This window comes from Ovis canadensis, chromosome 2 (genome assembly GCF_042477335.2).
Source record: "Ovis canadensis isolate MfBH-ARS-UI-01 breed Bighorn chromosome 2, ARS-UI_OviCan_v2, whole genome shotgun sequence".
NCBI classification, from domain to species: Eukaryota; Metazoa; Chordata; class Mammalia; order Artiodactyla; family Bovidae; genus Ovis; species Ovis canadensis.
Genome location: NC_091246.1, coordinates 28634211 through 28657460, shown reverse-complemented (window position 1 = coordinate 28657460; position 23250 = coordinate 28634211). Strand labels below are relative to the sequence as shown.

Sequence of the window (23250 nt, the reverse complement as noted above, 5' to 3'; positions counted from 1 at the left end):
TGTCTCCCCCAGAAACCTCCCTGGAAATTCCATCTGTGAGCACTGAGCCTCACATCCCAGTTCCAGCAACTTCCTCTGATCTCTGGGGGCCTGTGGTCATCCCTGGCATGCAGTGTCAGATGCTGCCTCCCCCAAACTCACCGTCCCTAGGTGAGTTATAGCTCTTTTCTTCACAGTGCTCTGAGCCTCAGAAGTTGCTCCACATTGCCCAGGAGCTCCTGCACACGGAGGAGACCTATGTGAAGCGGCTGCACCTGCTAGACCAGGTAACCCTCCTGGCTTGGAGCCTGCCTTTGTCTACGTCCAGAGTTTCAATGGGCAGTTTCAGAGGCAAACTTTCTATCTTAGCATTGGCCTTGCAGTTGGAATATGACTGACATGAATACTGAAACTTGGATATATTTAAATCTCCTCCAGAAATTTTTAGTTTTCACAGCTTGTGGCTCTGGGGCAAAGGTCTTGTCTGGTCACCTTGGGGGTTTTTCTTCATGGCAGTTAAATTATCTGAGCATGTAGAGGCCCTATGACAGTGGGTGGCACCCTCCCTCTTCACCTGGCAACATGGGGTTTATGAGCACAGGAAGTAAAACTCTAATAGAAACCAGGTTTTGACAGGTACTGCTTCTGTTTGTGGCTCACAAAGCAGAGACAGGAAATCAGGACCATCCATTTCCCATGAAAGGCAGATGGAAGAAAGATGGTCTGTCTCACTCTAGAGGGGACTGTCCCTGCCTCACTCCCAATTCTTGGCCATCAGTAAGCTTGCTATAAGACCATAAGGTTCTTTAAGGCAGTTTGATGAAGCAGAAGTTTCATTAAGAAAACATAAGGCAACGGCAGCCTCCCCTGAGCTCCCATGTCTGTAGCAGAAGCATGATTGCAGCCATTTGCAGTGACCCACATTTAGTGACCACTGCAAGGGCTTCTCCATGCCCAGGTTTTCTACACCCGGCTGACGGAAGCAGGGATCCCTTCGGAAGTCACCACAGGCATCTTTTCTAATATCTCCTCCATCTATCGCTTCCACGGGCAGTTCCTCCTGCCTGAGCTGCAGGCGCGGATCACGAATGAGTGGTAAGTGCAACTCAGGGTGCCTGGAGAAAGTGGAGGGGCCGACATTTCCCCGGGAGTTTGGTTCCTATGCCTTTGGAGATTGAAGTTCATGGTGATCCTGTTGCAGTGTTTTGTTGTACATTCCCTGCCAAACAGCCTTTAAATCTGGGGTTTGCATGCCCCCAAACCAGGAGCTACCTGGGAAACATGACTCCCAGGGTCCTAGGCTCTCTTTTGCAGGGTCCTGGGCCAACCCTGACCCCATGGCCTCTCAGTGTCTTAGCTTCTTCATCTGCAAATTGGTGGTGGTGGTTTAGTCGCTAAGTCATGTCCGACTCTTACGACCCCATGGACTGTAGACCACCAGGCTTCTCTGTCCATGGAATTCCCCAGGCAAGAATACTGGAGTGGGTTGCCATTCCCTTCAGGACTTCCCTGATTGCTCAGCTGTAAAGAATTTGCCTGCAATGCAGGAGGCCTGGGTTCAATCCCTGGGTCAGAAAGATCCCCTGGAGAAGGGATTGGCTACCCATGCCAGTATTCTTGCCTCGAGAATTCCATGAACAGGGGAGCCTGGTAGGCTAGAGTCCACGGGGTCCCAAAAGAGTCAGATGTGACTGAGCACCTTGACTGTAAGTAGAATTCTCTGGGCTTCCCTGGTGGCTCGGTCAGTGAAAAATCTGCCTGCAATTCAGGAGACTGCAGTGCATGAGATGTGGATTTGACTGATAGGTCAGAAAGAGCCCCTGGAGAAGGAAATGGCAAAACACTCCAGTATTCTTGTCCGGGAAATCCCATGGACAGAGAAGCCTGGTGGGCTACAGTCCATGGGGTTGCAAGAGTCAAACATGACTTAACAACTAAAACCACCAAACCAGGGCTTTGTGGAATTTAAATGTGGTTTGACATCTGCAAACACCAGTGAATAGACCATGATTATGGGTTTATTTTCCCTCCTAGTATATACTGCACCTCTGCTTTTAAAAATGAGATGTTTTTCTCTCTCGTGAGTGTCCCCAGAGGGCTGTCCCTCTGTCCCTCTGCTGCTTCCACTTATTTGTAGCAGAGGGACAGCTCAGCTGCAAGGCCTGTAGTGTCCCCAAGAGTCCATTCTCTAAGCTAGAGCCAGGCCAGAGAGAACACAGAGGCCAGGGGCCAGGGGCTTGACTGGTGGGTGTCCCTGCATCTGCAAGGCTCAGCAAGCATCCAAGTCAATTTGTAAATATTTAGAAGGACATGCTCCACTTGTAGAGCAGGTTATACTGTGTACAAGGCCATGAGGTTAAATCTCAGGGCTGGATTGCCTTTCTGGCTAATGCAGTGCACACCTGCTAGAAATGACTTTCCCCCTCAAGGCCCTGAAGAGACTGTCAGTACACAGACACTCCTTGTGTAATAATGGTGCAAGAGTCCAGGGGCTTCCCCTCTGCATTTGAAAGCCCATTCCTAGTAATGCTACAGAGGATGACTTTTTGCCTGTGTCTTTTTTTCTTCTTTTGGATTATTTCTTTAGGATAAATCCCCCACAGTTCTAAAGTCTAATATATTAATATATTTTTGGTTCCTTTAAATTTATTTCTAAATCCCTGTCCAAACCATTCATTATTACACAGTGTTGCTTTCCCATGATATTGCCAGAATTAGATCATCCTATTGTTCCTAATCGTTGCTCATATAGAAGTATAATGGGGTTTTCTTGGTTCTCTTCGATAACTGGCTCATCAAGTGGTTCCATTATTACTAACAGCTCCTGGTTTTGAGCAATGGCTCTGTGACTGCACTGTTGAAGTACTTCATATGATCCCCTAGGCAACACACTATTTTCCATCCCATGTGATATAGGAGAGGAAAGTAAGGCTTGGAGAGGGTGACCAGTTTGCCCACCATCACACAGACTTGGAAGTCAGGCCATTGTCCCATAGCTCCTGTGAAGTCCCTGTCCCACCCTGGCCCTTCACCGGAAGTATGTGTGTAATGATTTCATTCCCTGGTAAAGGGATGCGAACCCCCGACTTGGAGACATCCTGCAGAAGCTGGCCCCGTTCCTCAAGATGTATGGTGAATATGTCAAGAACTTTGATCGGGCTATGGAGCTGGTGAGCACCTGGACCCAGCGCTCACTGGTATTTAAAGACATTGTCCAAAACATCCAGGTAGGTGGCCCCGCCTCTGCTTCATGGGCATAATGATGGGTTTGTGTTTCAACATGAAGGAAATCAGTAAAATTGTGGGATGTGTCCAGATGCTCTATTAATGCTTTGATCTTTAAAATAACTCCAAGAGACAAATCATTTTCATTTCATGGAAGAAGAAACTGTGGCTCAAAAAATTTGTGTGATCATGTCATCACAAACTATTATTCAGTAGGACCAGGATCCAAATGCTAGTCTCCCTCCAGAGCATCCCTCAGTGGCTGGTGCAAACACTTAGAAAAATGTTGCATCAATATTTTCTTTCTCTTTTTCTATAAAGAGACTGTTCACAGCTCTGGTTGCTGTTGTCTACTGCCCTGTTAGTCTTTTTCTTACTAATTCATGCAGATTTTACATGTTAAGAATGTCAGTTGTTAACTGTCAAATGTGTTGCAAATTATTTTTCCCCATTAATGTTTTATTTTTTAACTTTATTTATGATTTTGTTTTCCATACAAAATTTGAGGGTTTTAATTGGGCACATTCACCAATTTTAAATAGAGTAATTCTTTTAAAAATATTTTAAGTATGAGCCACCTGCACCCACATGCATATATGCACATATGTAACACATGTGCACATTTGTACACACATGTTCACACATGCATACATGCACCTACATTCCTCACTGTACCCTGGAGAGTTCATGGGCACTGAGCCCTCTGTGCTAAGGCTTTGAAGGACAGGTTCAGATTTGGGGTGGCCCCTTGATAACTTTCTGGGTTTTCCTCAGATCCCACTGTAATCAGATCACTCATGACTTCTTAGTATAGAGTCCTGGATCTGCCTGCATCTCTCAGCATCCCCTCTGATTCTGAGGGCTTCTTTCTCCCCTTTTACCTGCCACCCCTACACCCTCACCCGCTCACTTACAGCTGGGCCCTCCCAGCTGTCCACACAGAACAGTCTCCAACGAGGATGTATATAAAAATGCCAACACTGGAGCAGGCCTGCCTGGGGTGCAGCTCCTCAGTCCATTGTTCAACCTCTCCAAGCCTCAGTTTCCTCTGTGTAAGATGTGGCCTGCCGTCAGTCGATTGTGGGTACTCCAGGCAGCCTTCTGGGGGCTGCAAAAGCTGGAAGTGTGGAGTGTGCCTGGCAGCCACATGCCTGCCCATGGGTGCCCCACACCTCCTCTCTCTACCCCACAGAAGCAGGAGATGTGCGGAAACCTGACCCTGCAGCACCACATGCTGGAGCCCGTGCAGAGGGTCCCCCGCTATGAGCTGCTGCTCAAGGACTATCTGAAGAGGCTCCCAGAGGATGCCCCAGACTGGAAGGATGCAGAGAGTGAGCTGGCCTGGGCGGTGGGAGTTGGGGCTCCTGCTGAAAATCCACATTGAGAGAGATAAACAGGCAGAAAGATAAAGACAAAGAGGCAGAGACAGAGAGACAGAGACAGAGAGAAGGAAAGAGTTCCAACTGACCCCCAGTAGGAAGCGACCGAGTGTAAGGGAAAACCTCCCCTGCCCCCACTGCCGTGTGAGGAGAGGATGATATTCCTGTGGAGGGAACTGCTAAGTGCTGGCAGAGCTTAGGGCTCATGGAGGACCTTGTGGGACTGGCAAGGCGGTGCCTGGTGCACGGGCAGTAGCTGGTGGGCAGCAGGGGGCAGGATCTGCACAGGGGAATGGGACGCCAGCCTTGGCAGACCCCCAGCAAATGGGACATGTCTGCAAGTTTGCACTGCCCCACCCTGGGCCAGTTCTAATGAGCACCTGGTACAGCCTTGGGAAAGGACAGGCGCAGGGCAGAGCCTGGCGCTCAGCCTCATGGGGTGAAGACCTGCGGAGCCACCCGGTGCCCTGTAACTAGATTCTGGGGTCTTTCTGCAGGGTCCTTGGAGCTCATCGCCACAGCTGCCAACCACTCCAACGCTGCCATTCGGAAAATGGTGAGTGTGGGCATTCCCAGAAGATGCCTGAGGAACCAGCAGTTTAGAGCAGGGCAAGCACAGGGTGGGCCAAGCATCATCATTATGCACTCTCACCCACCTGCCCCCAGGAAGACAGAGGCTCTGCTGAGAGCTATACAGGCCTGCCCCTTACTAGCTTGATGATTGCTAGTTAATAGTACCCTGTGCCTCAGTTTCCCCATTTGTAAAATGAGGTCACTGACAAAACGTCTCCTTGGGGATCGTGGGGATCAAATCACACTACATAAAGTACTCAGAACAAGACCTAGTACAGTTCAGTGTTACTTCTCAGTGTTAGCATCACTCATTTGATTGTTCATTCATTCATTCAAGCTCTGTCAGCTGGGGCTGCTATAACAAAGTATTGTAGACTAGACAGCTTAAACAGCAGACGTTTACCCTAACTATTCTGGAGGCTGGAAGTCCAAGATCAAGGTGCTGATGGATCTGATTCCTGGCTTGTAGACAGCCACCTTCTCGCTGTCCTCACATGGCAAAAAGAAAGAGCAAGTTCTTTGATGTCTCTCTTATTAGGGCTATAATCTCATCATGATCCCCTCTCCCACCCCATGACCATGACCTCATCTAAACTTAATCATCTACCAAAGGCCCCATCTCCAAATACAGCCTGAAGGTGTCCTCTTGTTGATCTAACGCCTCTGAGCAATGGGGTCTGCAGATGGGGAGGCCTCCTAGCTCATACCAACACCTTTTGACCCAGCTGGCATTGTTTCATCCCAGCCCTTGTTTGGTCTGCACACTGCCTGGACATGGTGTAAGAATTTCTAAGTCCTTACCCAGAGTTTTAGATCAGAGCATTTCACAGGAGAATCCAAATTCTTGGCTTTACCGGAAAACTCTGAAAGCCCCAGGGCCACACTTCAACCTGGGATGCGATGAGGTATCTTCTCAGTGAGCCAGCTCTCCGGCTCTGCCACAGTCTCTACCCAGCCCTGGTTCCCTCAGTCCTGGGACCTATTTACTTTCACACGGGCACTGCTGTTTTTTGAGAGGAGAAAGAAAGGGAAATATATCTTTGACCCCACATCTCTCAACAGCGAGAAATGAGAGGTGGGCAGCCTATTTTGGGGCAGCTCTTGTTGTGTGTGATCCATGTCCTATGTCCTCCTCCCTGACTTTCCCCAGCATTGGGTCTGCTTTGGGGGTACCCACAGCAACCGAAACAGGCAACATTTCACTCTAGATCCTTTTAAATCTAATCTCCCGTCTCTTTCTCCCCAATACTAAATCTAATGGAGGAGAAAGAACTGCTTCATGGAACTCCATGGTCATGAGGTCACATAGAGCCCGTGGACCTTTGGAGGAGCCGCTGTGGGCCTACATCTCTGAGGGGCATGGGGTGGACTCCTGTCACACTATACCATATTCACCACGTGGCAGTTCTCACTCCAAGTCTGGTGAGGCCTCTGTGACAGTCTGGGGGCTCTTCTCAGGCGCAGGGGATGGTTTATCAGTGTGTGCTCACAGGAGTCTCTTCATGCTTCCCCCTATCTATCTGTAATCTCATCTTGGACCACCACTGCAGCCTCCCCACCAGTCTCCCTGGACTCTGATCCACCTTTCTCTGCTCAGAGCCTTCTACGGGTTGCTTATTTTGTCACTCTCTGTTCAGAGCCCTCCTGACCTGCCATTCCCTCCCAGGTATACACACGAGCTCTCCAACAGGCCATCTGCCTGCCCAACCTCCAGGACACACAGGCCCTTTGGTCCTGCCTTGTCTGTTCCTGCTGAATCTCTAGGCTGGGGTCCCCTTTCTGCTCCCATGTCCATATCTACCACTTGTTTCCATACCAGAGACAGAAGGGCCAACTAAACCAGCCTGCCTCCAGGGCGTGCAGATTCAGACTGGTCAGATCCAAGGGCAGTGGCTGCTGTAGCATCGTGGATCCATTCTCCTTGTTTCTGGGTTAATGTTCCTTAGGCTCAGCTCTGCCTTTTGCTGCGTTCATTCCTTCATTCCTGGCTTAGGCGCCTCTCAGCCCAGAGCTGGAACAATGAACTGCCTATCCTCTCCCCTCATACCCCAAGGGAGCTGGCTGATCATATGACCACACAACCAGTCTTGAGGCCAGAGGGAGATGATCTGAGGCTAGGCAGAGGTCTGGTCTTATCATGGCCCTGGGCCATCTGAGGGTGGAGCAAGAAAGCCAAGAGGGGCCCAACATATCTCCTCTGACCCAAGGCCTTCACTGCCTCCCCACAGAAGGCGCTGGCGTGCAGTGTGGAGGCCAAGAGAGCCAGTCCCAGTTCTCTAGCTGAAGCACCTCCAGCAATTTACTTAATTTCTCTGTGTCTCAGTTTCTCTGTCTAAAGGTTGAGGATAATAATGGGATCTGCCTCATAGAACCTGTGCTAGAATTAGGTTAAATACACCATGTGTATTAAATACGCCATGTGTAGAACAGGGCACGGCCCATAGCAATGGTGCTAGCAGCTGTTATAATTGAATAGTTATTAATAATATGCGAGGTGAACTTATGTTCTTCAGTGCCCAACTTGAGTGTCACCCGTGTTTCCCCTCACATCTGGTTGTACACAGGCTCATGGTACCATCTTGGTTCTGGTCCACACTTGCAGGCCAGGGTTCCACTCATCTCTGGGTCCCCAGCCCTGGCAGGCCTCCAGTCCCTGTGGTTGTGCAGCTGCCTGAGCCCTGTGTCTCTCTTAGGAGAAAATGCACAAGCTTTTGGAAGTGTATGAGAGACTGGGTGGGGAGGAGGACATCGTCAACCCTGCAAATGAGCTGATCAAGGAGGGCCACATCCAGAAGCTGTCGGCCAAGAATGGCACCACCCAGGACCGCCACCTCTTCCTGGTGAGCCCCCATCCAATCACACCAGCCCTGCCTACTCCTGCCCAACCCAGCTGCACGCCTCACCCAGCCCAGATGCAGAGTCCTGGCCCACTAGGTCACTCAGCCACACCCTCACCCAGCCCAGACCCAACTAGCAGCAAAGCCACGCCCAGCAGCTAAGCCACACCCTCAGCCCACCCCCTAGCATGCCCTCGCCACGCCCACATTCAGCCCAGCCCCACCCTACCCTGTCCACCACCGCCAGGGCCACGCCCCACCTCCTCCCTAGGGTGCTTCTCTATGGGGTCAGACACCCCTCATCGCGTGCCTGCCCGTCCCTATCGCAGTTCAACAGCATGATCCTTTACTGTGTGCCCAAACTGCGGCTTATGGGCCAGAAGTTCAGTGTCCGGGAGAAGATGGACATTTCCGGCCTCCAGGTGGGTGAGCCCCTCCCACACAATCTGTTACCCTGGGAAAGCACGGAGCAGGTGTAGGGACACAGGGCGCTACCCACTCACTGCTGTGCGACTGGTCATCTGCCTGTTTCTCTGAGCCTTGCTTCTGTCCTGATCCAGGCATGCAGGAACATCTCTTGAGTCCTGGCATCCTGGATTGGGTGGGCAGGATCCCGGCCCTCCGCTTGGCCTACCTGCCAGCACGTGTAGGCTTCATGTTGGCAGGCTGAAGAGCCATGGCAGGACCAGGCTGTCTCCTGTCCCCAGCACTCAGGGCCCCCTTTACAGACTCTAAGGGAAGCTTGAGGTGAATACAGATGGGGTGCCCATCCTGTCTGTTCTTTGGTCCTTGGTCCTATGCTCCCTCCACTCCTGCACCAATCTGGAACCCAGATGAGGTTCTGCTGACATCTGTACCCCAAATCCAGACAGCCTGTTGTTCTTGCCGTCCCTCTTCCTTGAGTCCATCTGTGTCTTATGCTGTGGGGCTACTGGAGCTGGAATCAGTGCCCCTTCTCCTGTGGGGGAGTACTTTGAATTAACAAGCATTCCAAAAATGCTAGCTAAATCAAAGTACTTAGTTATTCTAAAAAGTAAAGATTTGCTAGTGATACCAAAAAAAAAAAAAAAAATCCCTTCTGATAGTGGCCTGCTTGTGGGCCACATCCAGCTGAAGGAATGAGGGGTCTAGGAGATGAAGGATGGCTCCTTGGTGCAGATGTCCCTCGATCCAAGGTACCTGCCCATTCAGTTCAGTTCAGTCGCTCAGTCGTGTCCGACTCTCTGCAACCCCATGAATCGCAGCACGCCAGGCCTTCCTGTCCATCACCAGCTCCCGGAGTTCACTCAGACTCACGTCCATCAAGTCAGTGATGCCATCCAGCCATCTCATCCTTGGTCGTCCCCTTCTCCTCCTGCCCCCAATCCCTCCCAGCATCAAAGTCTTTTCCAATGAGTCAACTCTTCGCATGAGGTGTCCAAAGTACTGGAGTTTCAGCTTTAGCATCATTCCTTCCAAAGAAATCCCAGGGTTGATCTCTTTCAGAATGGACTGGTTGGATCTCCCTGCAGTCCAAGGGACTCTCAAGAGTCTTCTCCAACACCACAGTTCAAAGGCATCAATTCTTCGGCGCTCAGCCTTCTTCACAGTCCAACTCTCACATCCATACATGACTACTGGAAAAACCATAGCCTTGACTAGACGGACTTTTGTTGGCAAAGTAATGTCTCTGCTTTTGAATATGCTATCTAGGTTGGTCACAACTTTTCTTCCAAGGAGTAAGCGTCTTTTAATTTCATGGCTGCAGTCACCATCTGTAGTGATTTTGGAGCCCCCAAAAATAAAGTCTGACATTGTTTCCACTGTTTCTCCATCTATTTCCTATGGGGCCTCAGAAACCCCTGCAGAGAAGTGGGGATCCTCCTGACTCTTCTAAGATTTCCATCCTGTGTGTCAGGAGTGTCTGGGGGTACCCTGTGGGGAAAGGCACTGGCATTGACTTCCTGGGAAACCCCAAGAACAGACACATTTGGCGGGCACAGTTCTAAGAACAGTGGATGAGTGGTCCTAGCCCTGCCTGGGCAGGTCAGTTGTCCATCCACCCCCATGGACTGACTCATACAGTCTCCAGCAGCAACCATGACCCTAAGCTGGACACCTTCCCTGCAGACCCTCTGGGTCCCCTCTGCCCCCTTCTCAGGGAAAACCCTCCAAGTCTGAGTGACAGTGTGAGCCCACAGCCCAGGGCCTGCTAAGCGACACACTGTTTTTGTTTTGTCCTTGGTTGTATGCCTTTAGGTGCAGGATATCGTCAAGTCAAGTGCAGCCCACACATTCATCATAACTGGAAAGAAACGATCCCTGGAGCTACAAACTCGGTAGGGTCAGCTGCCTCGGTATCTGCTGCTGTGTGAATGTGTTTGACCTGAAATTTTAGCAGATGGCTTCCCTTTCTAAACTGGATAGCCTTTTGATGTGTTTTTTATTTATTCATTTAACTGGCTTATTTGTGGTTTAAAATGTTAACAGTACTAAGGGGCAGTCAGTGAAAATTAGGCCTCTACCCACCTCCTGTATCCCACCCCCAGCAGACATTTTTAACCATCTCTAAAGTATCCTTCTGGAATTTTTGTCCCCATACATACATACATGTATCTTTTTTTTTTTTTTAATCACAGATGACCATTTTCTGTCTAGTTTGTTCTGCATCTTGCTTTTTTCACTTAATTTATCAGAAATCATCCCATATATGATGATCATTTTCTAAAGTAGGATAATTTTCCAGTATGGTCATTGGCTGGTTCCCACTGATGGGCATCTAGGCTCCTCTAGGGTCTTGTTGTTGCAAATGGTGCTGCAAGCAGTGTCCATGAACCAAGCTTTGTACAGATGTGTTGTTATGTACATCTGACAGATTCTTGAAGTGGAATTGCTGGCCAAAGGGTAGCACACCCACTTTAAATTTTGGTGGCTATTATCACACTACCTTGTAAGATGGTGCCAGGCTCTCTCTGACTTGCAGCAGTACATGGGAGAGCCCATCTATGACCCACTGTGGCCCAGGGAGGTGTTGATTTATATCCACTGCAGAGGGCTCTCCATACCAAGCTTAACCACATATAGTCACACCTGACTTCGTCTGGGCACACCTGAACCGTCCTGAACCCACATGGCCGTACCTAACTCCACTTGGCCACACTCAACCTGACTGCACTTGGTGATACTGGCCGCATTGTCCCATAGCCACTCTTCCAAGCCTTGAATTGTACTTCCAGGCAGTGAGCAGCTCAGGCATTTGCTGCAGAGCTGAGAGGAGTCAATGGTTTATAGTTAGTATCTAAGACAAAATTAGGACTTCCCTGGTGGCTCAGATGGTAAAGCGTCTGCCTACAATGTGGGAGACCCGGGTTCGATCCCTGGGTCAGGAAGCTCCCCTGGAGGAGGAAATGGCAACCTACTCCAGTGCTCTTGCCTGGAAAATCCCATGGATGGAGGAGCCTGGTAGGCTACAGCCCATGGGGTTGCAAAGAGTTTGACAAGACTGAGTCTTTCACTTTCAAGACAAAATTAATAAAATACTGTTTTGGCTTTTTTAGGACGGAAGAGGAGAAGAAAGAATGGATTCAGGTAAAGCTCCTAAAGTTTTAAAGTCACCAAATGACCAAATTCTTGAGCAGCATAGTCATTTCATTCTGGAGCAAGGGATGGGATGGCCCTTCAGGTGTTGCCCATCCATCTGTCCACCTTGAAGTGACGGACTGACCAAGCTTCTAAGTACCTTCAGACTCCACAAAACTTTGAATCCATTCTCTTATCTGGGGCTCCTCCTCAGTAAACAAAAAACGTAAAGGCCTGGAAGTAGGAATGCAGGGAGGTGCCTTCACCCCGGGGAGTATCTCTACTGGCTGGCAGTTTGAAGGTGGGTCTATGCCACCTTTCTCTCCATGGCTGGCAGGAGCAGTGCATTGTGTGGAAAGAGCAGTTTGACTTCCAGTGAAGTCTGCACTTCCAGTGAAGTCTGCACTTCCAGTGACAGGCCAGGCAGCATCATGGGGCAGCCAGAGCAGGCTCAGCTCAGAGCTGGCCATGGAGGGGACATTGGTCAGGAGGGGCCAAGGCAGTGTGAAGACCAAGGCAGTGAGCAGGGTGGGCAGACCACCACCAGGCCAAATGCTAACCATTAGTGAAGTGTGGCTCACAAAATTCATAGAAGAGAAATCTGAGTGAGAAGAGAAGAAGGAAATTCAAACAAATACTAGATGGTAATGCAGTTGCAGGAAATGGGAACACAGCCTCAAATCCATACAAAATGTTCCCAGAGAGTGTCTGCTTTTGGCTTGGAGCGCTGCATGTGGGGTGGCATTGGGATCCATGGGAACTGGAGTCACTGGTTACCTCCCTGAGCCTTGTTTCCTCACCTTATGGGGCGGGGGGGCCTATTGCTGAAATGTGAGGCTGTTGGTCAGGGGAAAAGGCAATGGCCATAGTTCCCTGTCCTGACCTTCCTGGAATGCTCTCTGAAGGCCCTTGTTCTTTGTGGTTTTGTTTCAGGTCATTCAAGCCACCATTGAGAAGCACAAGCAGAACAGCCAGACTTTCAAGGCCTTCAGTGGCTCCTTCAGCCAGGATGAGAATTCCCCCCTCACTCCAGAATCCCCTGTGAGAGCTAGCACCAGTTGGGTGACCTAGACCCTTTCCACAAGGACTGGTATCTGGGAGGGAAGCTGGTCCCCACACTCTCCTCGTGCTCACCTTTACTGAGCATCCATGTGAGGACCCCTGCTCCCCGCAGGTGTGGTCAGCACTCAGAATGGAGGGAGGGAAAGACAGGGCTGGATGAAGCTGCTACATGATCCGCTGTCCTCTCACGTGCACTAGGGGCTGTGATCGTATCAGCAGGGGTGGCTTCCTCCCAATGGGGAGTCATCCCCAGGCCTGGGGGGAGCAGGGAAGCAGGATCCCCACCCACGGCCAGATAGGTGGCCCTAGGCCTTGGCCATCCCCTCTGTATTCAGTTCAGTTCAGTTCAGTTCAGTTCAGTCACTCAGTCGTGTCCGACTCTTTGCGACCCCATGAATTGCAGCACGCCAGGCCTCCCTGTCCATCACCAACTCCCGGAGTTCACTCAAACTCGTGTCCATCGAGTCCATGATGCCATCCAGCCATCTCATCCTCTGTCATCCCCTTCTCCTCCTGTCCTCAATCCCTCCCAGCATCAGAGTCTTTTCCAATGAGTCAACTCTTTGCATGAGGTGGCCAAAGTATTAGAGTTTCAGCTCTAGCATCAGTCCTTCCAATGAACACCTAGGACTGATCTCCTTCAGAATGGACTGGTTGGATCTCCTTGCAGTCCAAGGGACTCTCTGTGTGGGCACAACCAAACATGACTTCATGGTGAGGGTCCTCAGAGACATCCCTGATGCCCAGCCCAGACTGGCTCAACAGCTCTGAGTCCCAGACACCAGGCCTGGTTGGTCCTCCCTGTGGCCCACAGGCCACCTCATTATCCACTTTAATATTTGCATCAAATCTCCATTTTGTCTGCTTTTTGGACTATTTTGGAAGAAAACTTTGTGTCATACCCAGGCAAGAAAAGCGCTGTCTCCTAGCTTGAAGAGAGGTGACCTGAAAACACGATCCCCTTGCCCCACCCCATACCTGCTATTAAAGTCGATGCAGAGGCAGAGCCCGACCACAGGGCACTGAGCTCTCCATGGATGCCGAGGGAGGAGCTAGAACCCAGGGCCCCTCACGTGGTGTGATGCAGCCAGCCAGGGCCAATGAGCCTTGAGAAGCTTCATACCTGCCCACCTTCCCCCACCCCCAGCTGGGAGATGATAACTCTCCTGGGACACCTTCAGTCCTCAGCCAGGCCAGGGAGGGGCTGATTGTCAAAATCACAGCAAATGCTAGGCCCCAACAGTCTTTCTCCTGACGCTGTGATCAGATGGAAGAATTGGTGGTGTTCCAATATCACACTGGATGTCAGCATGTGGCCATGGGACCTCTGCTCATGCCAGCTGTCTCTGTCCCTTCCAGATGATGAGCCCCAGCTCCGAGGTGCCCGCAGTGCCAGCCAACAGTGGAGGGGGAGCTTCAGGGGTGAGTGACCCCCTCAGCTGTTGGCATGGGTGGGAGGTGGAAGTTGGGGTCAGATCAGGGTGACCTGAGGGTGAGTCCTTAGGAGTAAGCCTTCCCCCTACTCCATGAGACCTGGGTCCTTACAGTGATGGCCTCTGGGGCCTGTCAGGAGAGGGCTGGGGTAAGCCTGCTGGGATCCAAATGTCCATTTTTTGGGGTGGGTGGAGGTTACACAGCTAAGATCTTCTGAAGACTTGTGCTCTTTACCGTGAATAGAATAGCCCCGGATGAATGTGCATCAAGGTGGTGCCTGGCCCTCGGGATGCTCAATCAGCGTGGGCAAAGATGCTATGTCCAGGGACAGCCTGTGTCCTTGTCCCCACTCTGACAGGGCCAGGCCATGGGACTATGCCTGAGTCCCGCCCACTCTGTTGGTTGGGAGATTAAGCAGGAGGGCAAATGTGTGTGCCTCGCATGCGGTGAGTATGCAGTACAGGGGAGCGTCATTATTAACCACTGGGCCTAATTGTCATGAAGTCTGATGACAGTTATAACCCTAGACTACCAGGGAGGTCTGTACCCCACATCCTGAGAGGGGATTCTCCTGGGCACCCTCGCTTTGCCCTTGTGTGTGCATGCTCAGTCGTGTCTGACTCTTTGTGACCCTATGGACTGTAGCCCACCAGGCTCCTCTGTCCATAGGATTTTCCAGGCAAGAATACCAGAGTGGGTGGCCGTTTCCTTCTCCAGGGGATCTTCCCAACCCAAGGATTGAACCAGAATCTCCAGGCAGATTCTTTACCACTAGCCCCACCTGGCCCTATTCCTCAGTTTTCCAGGCTCAAAAGAATGAGTGGGGGCCTGAGGCCCAGCCTGACACCTAACAGGGTATTTGCTCCTAGAAAGGAACATCTCCTGTGGGTGGGTCAGTACTGTCCCCACCTTCTCTCCCCCATGCCTGCCTCTCCTTCCCTCCCTCACTTCTCTTTCTCACACCCTTATCGGGACCATTCCCTTGGGGGCAGGTGCACCCCAGTCGGACAGCAAATTCTGCCTGAATGTAGCACCAGCTTCTAGAGCTCCTCTTTCCTGGCTACAAGGGCCACCCTGCTGGTCATTACTGCCATCCTGGGTTGGCGGTTGTGAAGGACAGCTCATTTTAGGAAGCGGAAATGGGCTTGACAGGTGAGGAGACCTAGCCTTCGACTCCACACTTCGTGGTGTGACTGGACTTGCCTGGGACAGCAGCAGAGGGAGGGACAGCTGCCTAGCTTGTCATAGGGAGTAAGTGTTCCTGTCCTGACTTAGATTTTCAGTAAGAAAACTAATCTCCTTCTCCCACAACATCCATGCATTGATAGCACTGAGCCCCTGCTGAGGCCCCAGAACAGAAGGGGTGACCCCCGGCTCTGTTACAAGAGCAGAGGCTTTGCCAGGTCACACATGACCCCTGACCTGACATGTTTTGGATTGCAGGCACTGGGAAAACCTTGAGAAGTTCTTGGGCTCTGAGGGAAAGATACAGTTTTTCTAGAGCAGGATGGGGTTCAGGGACCAATTGAGAGGAAGGGAACCCCCTTATTTGAGTGATACTTCTGCCACACAGTATGCTGTGGGGGTCAAAAGCAGCCTGTGCTCATTTGTTTGAACTCAAAATCAGGAAATCTAAAAGCCACATAGTCAGTAGGGGAGAGATGGTCTTATCACAGCCCTTCAGACTCCCTGAGGGGCTTCCTGCATCGTGACCCTGTCTCGCCTTGCCTTCTTTCCAGCCCACCCTCCCCGACCATGCCCTGGTCCCCCTCACTTAGCCATGTCCCAGGGCCTGTGTACCTGCTGCCCCCTCTGTACAGAATGCCTCAATTATGTCCGCTCTACCCCAAGATCTCATCTGTGAGGCCATCACAGCTGACCCCAGGATTACTGACAAGTGTTTCCCTCATGAAGCAGCCCATTATCAGCTTTATGAATCACAAAACTATACATGTAAAGCTTGCACTGTGCTACGGGGCTCCTTTCAGTAACGTCTAGGAATGTCATGAAGAGCAGTCCGCACATTCAGGCTTCCTCTGTGTAACTGACCAGAGAGAACTGACAGATGGGGCCTCTGCAGTTTTCCAGTTGGCCCCTGGGTCCCTTGGCCAGGGGTCTCTGACAGCCTCTGTGTGGCCCTTTACGTAAAGCGCTGCCTCTCCCTGCCTCCACAGGGGAGCTGAGCGGGACCCCATGCAGGGCCCTCTGGCATCTAACCCTCGGCCTGGGGTGGGCTACAGGGCATCAGGAGCCATGAGCAACCCCCATTCTTTGTTGGGCGAGTCCATAGCAGGCCTCAGCCCTGGGATGCAAGGAGAAGTGGAATGGCTGCAGGCTGCATGGTCAGGGAGGGGCACTGAGGAGGATCCAGTGCCAAGGCAGGGAGAGAGAAGCAGGAGTTGTGGCTGGCACACAGGGCAGGCAGTGCCCACCGGAGAATCTTCTAGCTGGAAGGACCTGAAGGCCACATGTTTAATGTTTTAACCTGTGAGTGGGTCCTGACATGAGGCCTTGGGCAATTCCTCACGCTCCACCCTTACCTTCTCCTGGATAGGAAGAAGAGAGAGAGAAACTATGTCAGATGCCTGTTGGCCACTTGGGTGCCCCTCCAACTGGTTGCCCAACTCCTTTTATAGGTGAAGAGGTAACTGGGAGCCCCTGAGGGTCAGGGCCTCAGCCCAGTCCAGGGGTCCGTCCAGGCCAGGCTGCAGACCTGCTGGGCAGTGACAGCGACAGTCAGTGGATGAGCAGGCCACCCCTCTTTCTCCCACCTGGGGGCTCAGCCTTCTCAGGGCTCTGCAGCATCTCTGATTCGCAGACGCTTGAGATCGCAGTTCAAGTTCAGGCCTCCTTGTCCCAGTCCGTTTACCCACCCCAAGCCAGGCCGGGGCCCTACAATAGACAGACATCTGTTAGCAACAGACTCGTAGCTCTGGCCCCGGCACAGGTGGCCTGGCCGTGGTTTTTCTCATTTGTGTCTCCGGAGAGCACAGATTTTAGTGGACCCAAGGCAACTCAGTGAAGCTCCTGTTATATAAGGCGAGTCTAAGACATACTCAGTGGATATTTGCAGAAAGCACCCAAAAATGGGTTTTAATTCTGACACTAGAAAGAGCGATCTTTGCTACAACATGCCAGATGTCAGCTTTTGGAGAGGAAATGTAACTTCACTCTTGGTTTGCTGGTTTGATTTCCTGGTGTTGTCCTCAGACACACAGTTTCCACAAGCCATCTTTCCTAAGAGAAGCTAAACCAGGAAGTTTTGCAAGGGGGCCTTGCAGAAACCCAAGACTTCCTTGTTCTGTAAAAGTTACATCTCTCTTCTCAGAAGCACAGAAATGTCAGAGTCCCCGACCCACCGTGACCACACATGGACCCCTCCACAATGCCGAGGAAGGCCCCACCCCTGCCACCCTCTCCTCAGCATGCACAGATTTAGTGCAACCCACCCTCCAGGGCCCTGGGACAGAGTTGCCCACGAGAGGAAGAGGGCCTGGGCCTCACTGGGCAGGGCCTAAGACACAGGCCTATGTCCACACCCTTCAGGACAGATGGTAACTGTGTGGCTCTGTCTTCCGGTACTGGTTGTCAGGACCACTTTTTGGGACCCACTTCTTAACCTGAATTTTCCTCCTGCTTCCCTGCTTTATAATTGAATCTGCTGAAGAGAAAATGCTTAGTGAAACAGGCCCTGGCACATACCTCCTCCCAGGCCCACGCTTGCTTATTTGGGGTGCTGCGGGTGGAGTCACTTGGCTGTTACTGGAGAAAGCCACAGTTCCACATCTCCCCGGTTAGACTTGGCCCAGCCTTTCCAATGTCTCCACACCCAGAGAGAAAATCTAAGCCTCTCCCTTTTGTTGGCCTATTCTGTATCCTCATCCAAACAGGAAGTATGGTTGGCCAAGAAGACCTGTCCCCAACAACACAGGTGGGCTCACCCCAGCCACCTGGTCACCAACTTTCGGTGTTGGGAACTGCGTGGGGTAGTGTATCAGTGGTGGGCCACAGTGGCTTATAGTCCTCAGCATGGAGGGAGCTGGTACCTAGCCTGAACCGTGTCTGAACACTGAGCTGCTGCCTGACAAAGGAAGCCAGGAGGGTTGCTCAGCCGAGCCCCAGCCCCAAGATGCCCTGCTCTGGGAACTGCCCTCTGTCCCTTTGGCCAGGACAGGGTCCCTGCTGTCCTGGTGACCTTCACAGGCCGAGCTCATGGCCATACACCTCTGGCCCACTACAGCCTCTCCTCCATCTTGTGGGCCAGCCCTGCCCCTCCAGCCCCCTGCCTACCCCCTGGCCCTCAGGGATACCCCGGAAGCCCCTTTGGTCCTCTGGTGTTCTCTGCGATTGTGAAGTGCTGTTTTCAGGGTCTGGAGAGCTGAGGTTCTATGGCACACGTCAGGGCTTGAAGGCAAGCCGGTGGATCCAGCCACCCTACCTCTGACCACTCCCATCCCAAGTGCCCTTGGTGTCCTCACCTGGAAAATGGGAATGACAGGGTCGCCATGAAGATTGGTGGAGGGCTGGGGCTGCTGCAGACCCGGGGATGGCCCCTCCCTTCTCTCCTCTTGTCTGAGCCCTAGCAGTTCTGGAGATGGTCTCCAAGGAAAGAACCCCGAGTGGGGCAGACAAATGTGTCTCAGGGCTGCAGTGTGGCTGGCAGCCCGTGTCGGATGGCAGGGTGGCCTTGGGTGAGACGTGTGGATGTAGGGAGCATCAGTGTTGCTTGTTGGGTCTGTGCTACCCGTTCTCCACCCATAGAGCTCTGAGGTCCTGAGCTGCATGGAATAAGCTGAGAGGGGGACATCTTAAACCCAGTGTCCATGGGGCCAGGGATCATGAGATGGAGGAGAAGCGGGGAGGTCTTGGGTGGAATAAGTGTTCCTGTCACGCTCAGAGGCACCAGCTGTCTCAGGGCTCCTAGTACCAGGTGGCCGGAGCTGGCCTCACGGTGGTGGGGCCCACAGTGGGGACTGTGAGCAGAGGCAGCAGGGCTGGGGAGCATAGGCCGGTGCTCAGGCTGCTTAACAAAGCACCGCAGACACTTATTCACTCACAGTCCTGAAGGCTGCAAATCCAGGACCAAGGTGTTGGCAGGGCTGGTTTCTCCTAAGGCCTGTCGCCTTAAAGAAAAGCATACAACTTAAGAGTTGAATTTAAGTTTTATTCAGGGTCTTACTGAAGACTGTAGCCCAGCAGACAACTCTGAGAAACTGATTCTAAGGGGGGGGGGGGGGAACCAGGATATGAATGGATTTTTTTTTGGCTAGGACATACATGTAGTCAGACATCCATCCTAGTAAAAGATGACTGCTAATCATAAAGAACACATATCTCAAGTTACACTTTTGGTGTTTCTGTGCATGGGAAGATACAAGAATCTGGGGTCTTGGAAATTCTTTCTGAGACGTGCATCTATCTTGGGGCCTGTTTATCCAGCACACAGAATGTCTCCTCTTGTATTTTCATTCTGGCCGCACTGTCATGACTGCAGTGCTTGTGTCTAACCCTTATATAACTGGATAATGAGTGACAGTCTTTGTTCTTTTCTTGTTTACAGGCATCTCTCTTTGGCATATAGATAGCCATCTTTCCCCTGTGTCTTCACATAGTCTTGCCTCTGAGTGTGTCCATGTCCTAATCTCCTCTTCTTATAAGGACACCAGTTATGTTGGATTAAGGCCTACCCAAGTGACCTCATTTTACTTTAATCACCTTTTTCAAGGCCCTCTCTCCAACTACAGTCACATTCCAAGGTGCTGGGGATTAGAACTGCAAACTATGACTTCTGGGGGACACAATTCAGCACAAGCCCCTCCTTTCTGTCTCCTCACCCCTGACCAGTGCATCTCTTTCTCCTTAAGTTTGCAGAGTTTATATTAAACCTATTTCTAGCTTATTTTGTTCAGATTTTTATTATAGAAGTTTTGGACACACCGAAGCAGAAATAACGGGCAGCGAGCCCCACCTCAGCCGTCTGGAGCAACTTCAGCTCTGTGCTTTGTCACTTACTCCACTCTACGGATGAGGAAGCCAGGCTTGGAGAGGAAAAGTGACTCATGCAGGGTCCCACGGCTGAGGAGGGGCGGGGCAGGGCTCTGGGAGTTTCGCCTAACTTGCACTCCTGCTAACCAGCTGGGGAAACCTAATCAGACAACCCTTCTGAGCCCCCATCCCAGCCTCACTGCATGGTCAGTGCCCCTCCCTCCCTCACTCCTGCCTGCCTCCCACTCGCCTCCCAAGCCATTGCATCAGATGGGGCTGGGGTCCTAGACACAACTGATGTCACTATGGCCAGGGGCTAGGTGGCCAGAGCAGACCACCCCAGCTCTCAAACTTCTGTTCATAGTGCAGAGGGGACACAGTCCTCGATGGGAATGTGAGGTGGGGGGTGGGGGTGTTGGGGGTGCTGGTCAGTGAGTGCCTGATTTGCTTTCTATATGTTTTTTGGTTTTCTTCTTTCACAAGCTGTTCTGGTGAACAATTGAAACAATCCAGATGAGAGAGTCAGATAAGAGTAACTCTACCCCAAACAGCCAATAGGATCATCAGGGTGTGCTTCCTTCCAGTCTGTTTTTCATGCATGTACCCTTTTTGGTATAAACATCATATGCTACTGTGTGTTATTTTGCTATTTGCTTGTTTCCCTTAGCTACAGACCTCAACACCTTTAATCTTCCGATAAGTCACCCTGACATCTACCTCCCAGGCATGATTTATGTACCTGTTCCTTAGTTTTAAACTGCATCAGATTCTTGAAGATTTGTAAATACATGCATACCATAAAAGGTATAAATACTTTTAAGAAAAAAGTAAAGTGATAGAAGAAAATGAGAATCTCTCTCCCACTGCTGCCTGCCACTCCCAATTCCTCTTGGCTCCAAGGACTTTGATGTGGTTCTTATAAATCTTTTTGAGAAACCTTACACAAAACAGCTTGTTTATACGTTAAGCAAAACAAAAGTACAAGGATTTTATAGTGTGTTCTTGTGACTCGTCTTAAAGGTATTTTAACCTCTCTGAACACACACCACATTATGTTTCATGACTTCCTGTTGTTTCTCTTCTCTTGCTGAAAAGACTCATCAGTGCCCTCCTTTGTGGGAAATTCAGGCAGCACCAGAGGAGACAGAGAGGGGAGTCCAGCCCCATGACCCTACTCCTCCACCCCAGGAGAGCCCTCTCACATGTGTTGGGTGGGTGAGTGCAGGCATCACGCTCTGGGGCCCAGTGAAGGATAAGAGTGTGGAAGCAAGGGCCACCTGGCCGGATGCTGGGTGCAGACACCCGGGTCCTCGGCGTCTGGACTTTGGTGCAGAGCAGCCACCATTTCCCCTGGTGTGGGTTCCGGTTGTTATCTCTGCAGACATAGCAGGGTTACGTCACTGACCTTTGTGGAGGGCCAAGTCATTCCAAGTATAGAGTTCCTGATCCTCTTGGAATTTCACTCTGTGTGATAGCAGGGCAGCTTCTGGGGAGCGAGGCTGAACAGGGGGCCATGGCCAACGTGGCTCCTGCTTAATTCCCTTCTGCACGTCCAGCTTTCTTGCCCCGCATGTGCGTTGCCTGAATGTCACACAGCTGCCACTCCACACGTGCTGGGAAGCTGACTGCAGTGGTTTGCCTCCAACAGTCTGAGCCCAGGAGAGGGTCCTCTAAGACCAGACGTGACAAGGAGAAGCAGGGCTGCAGCAGCTGTGGTGAGACCTTCAACTCCATCACCAAAAGGAAACACCACTGCAAGCTGTGTGGGGCGGTGAGTCCAGGCGGGCAGAGGCCAACTGTTGGGACCTCCATGTGCTTCATTCCTCCTCCCAATCTTCTTTCCATGCACACAGACCCCCTGGATTCTGGACCCTCTGAGTAAGAAGGCAGGGCCTGGAGGCCCAAAAGGGTCCAGCCTTGGGGCCTCTGCCTGCTGGACAAGGCTCCTGATCCCCCTGGCTCATGGGCAAACCCTTCCCCTCCACATGATGTCACATCTCTCTTGGTCACTGTGGCCCTTCCAGCCTCCTTCTGGACAGTCTTCTGTCCCTGGGTGGTAGGGTCACAGGTGCCCTTGTCTTGTAGGTCATCTGTGCGAAGTGCTCTGAGTTCAAGGCTGAGAATGGCAGGCAGAGCCGTGTCTGCAAAGAGTGTTTCCTGACCCAGCCAGTGGCCCACTTGAGCCTCAGCCTTGAGGAGCCCCTGGAGCCCAAGCAGAGCACAGAGGTAGGTGGGCTTGGTCTGGTGAGCCTTCCAGACACAAGGCCCCAGGAGCCTTGACAGATGGTGCTCCCAGAGCTGTTGGCTTCCCTGGGACCAGGACTGATGAGGCTCAGTTGGATCCATAGGCCACTGCAGGCAGCTAGCAACTGAATGCCAAATATCTCCTGTGTGCTTGTTGAGCTTCATAGGGTCTAGTCATGGTTGAGAGCTTGGGAATCATTTGCACCCTGGAGTTACATGGTGCATTAGTCAGCTCAGGCTGAATAACAAATACCACAGGCTGGGCAGCTTAAACAACAGAAACTTATTTCATCATAGTCCTTAAGGCTGGAATTCTGAAATCAAGGGATCAGCAAGCTGGTTTCAATTGCGGTCTCTTTCTTTGGTTTGTTGATGGACTTATTCTCTGTGTCTTCACATGGTGCTCTCTCTATGGGTATCCTAATCTCACCTGTGAGGACACTGGTCATATTGGATTGGAGCCCATACATATAACCTCATTTTAACTTAATTACCTCCTTAGAAGCCTCATCTCCAGTCTCACTGTGTGTGTGTGTGGCGGGGGGGGGGGGGGGGGGCGGGGGAGGGGGGGAGGCGGGGTTGGCACTTAGGGCTTCAACATATGGGTTTAAGGGCAGACAGTTCAGCCCTCAGCAGATGGGAACACATTTCATCTTCACTCACGGTCACCCTCATTGTAGGCCTGGAGACCCTGCTGAAGTGAGATGTTGCTCCCACCTTGACCAAGCCATCAGGGCGGTGGGGACAGTGAGGACACCTGCCCCCTTCTCACCTCCTGTTCTCTGGAGATGGCTGCTGCCCTCCAGGCCCTCCTTGAAGGGCACTGTCCCTATTTGATGAAGTAACAGGAAAGTTGGAAAAAAAGAGAATATGGCTTTCCAAAAAAGTACATTTTTCCATTCTCTCCACATAACATAGTCCATGATTCTCAAGGCCAGCTGCACATTGGGGTCTTCTGGGAAGCTATTTATAAT

The 23250-nt window shown here is 51.5% G+C and overlaps 1 protein-coding gene across 15 annotated transcripts in view; it reads left to right on the top strand.

The window, feature by feature from the left end:
• The window catches only part of FGD3 (FYVE, RhoGEF and PH domain containing 3), a 41378-nt gene that overhangs the window by 16017 nt on the left and 2111 nt on the right, over positions 1 to 23250 (top strand). For 10 of the 15 annotated variants that reach the window (XM_069575660.1, XM_069575650.1, XM_069575649.1 and 7 more), the window contains 13 exons: positions 177 to 266; positions 938 to 1074; positions 3050 to 3206; positions 4397 to 4535; positions 5081 to 5139; positions 7850 to 7996; positions 8323 to 8415; positions 10232 to 10311; positions 11530 to 11560; positions 12485 to 12592; positions 13973 to 14035; positions 21681 to 21803; positions 22118 to 22258. In XM_069575660.1, the coding sequence (XP_069431761.1) occupies positions 177 to 266; positions 938 to 1074; positions 3050 to 3206; positions 4397 to 4535; positions 5081 to 5139; positions 7850 to 7996; positions 8323 to 8415; positions 10232 to 10311; positions 11530 to 11560; positions 12485 to 12592; positions 13973 to 14035; positions 21681 to 21803; positions 22118 to 22258 (1368 nt within the window). The remainder of the gene's footprint in view (positions 1 to 176; positions 267 to 937; positions 1075 to 3049; positions 3207 to 4396; positions 4536 to 5080; positions 5140 to 7849; positions 7997 to 8322; positions 8416 to 10231; positions 10312 to 11529; positions 11561 to 12484; positions 12593 to 13972; positions 14036 to 21680; positions 21804 to 22117; positions 22259 to 23250) is intronic. The other 5 variants (XM_069575657.1, XM_069575656.1, XM_069575658.1 and 2 more) reach the window with 1 other exon arrangement.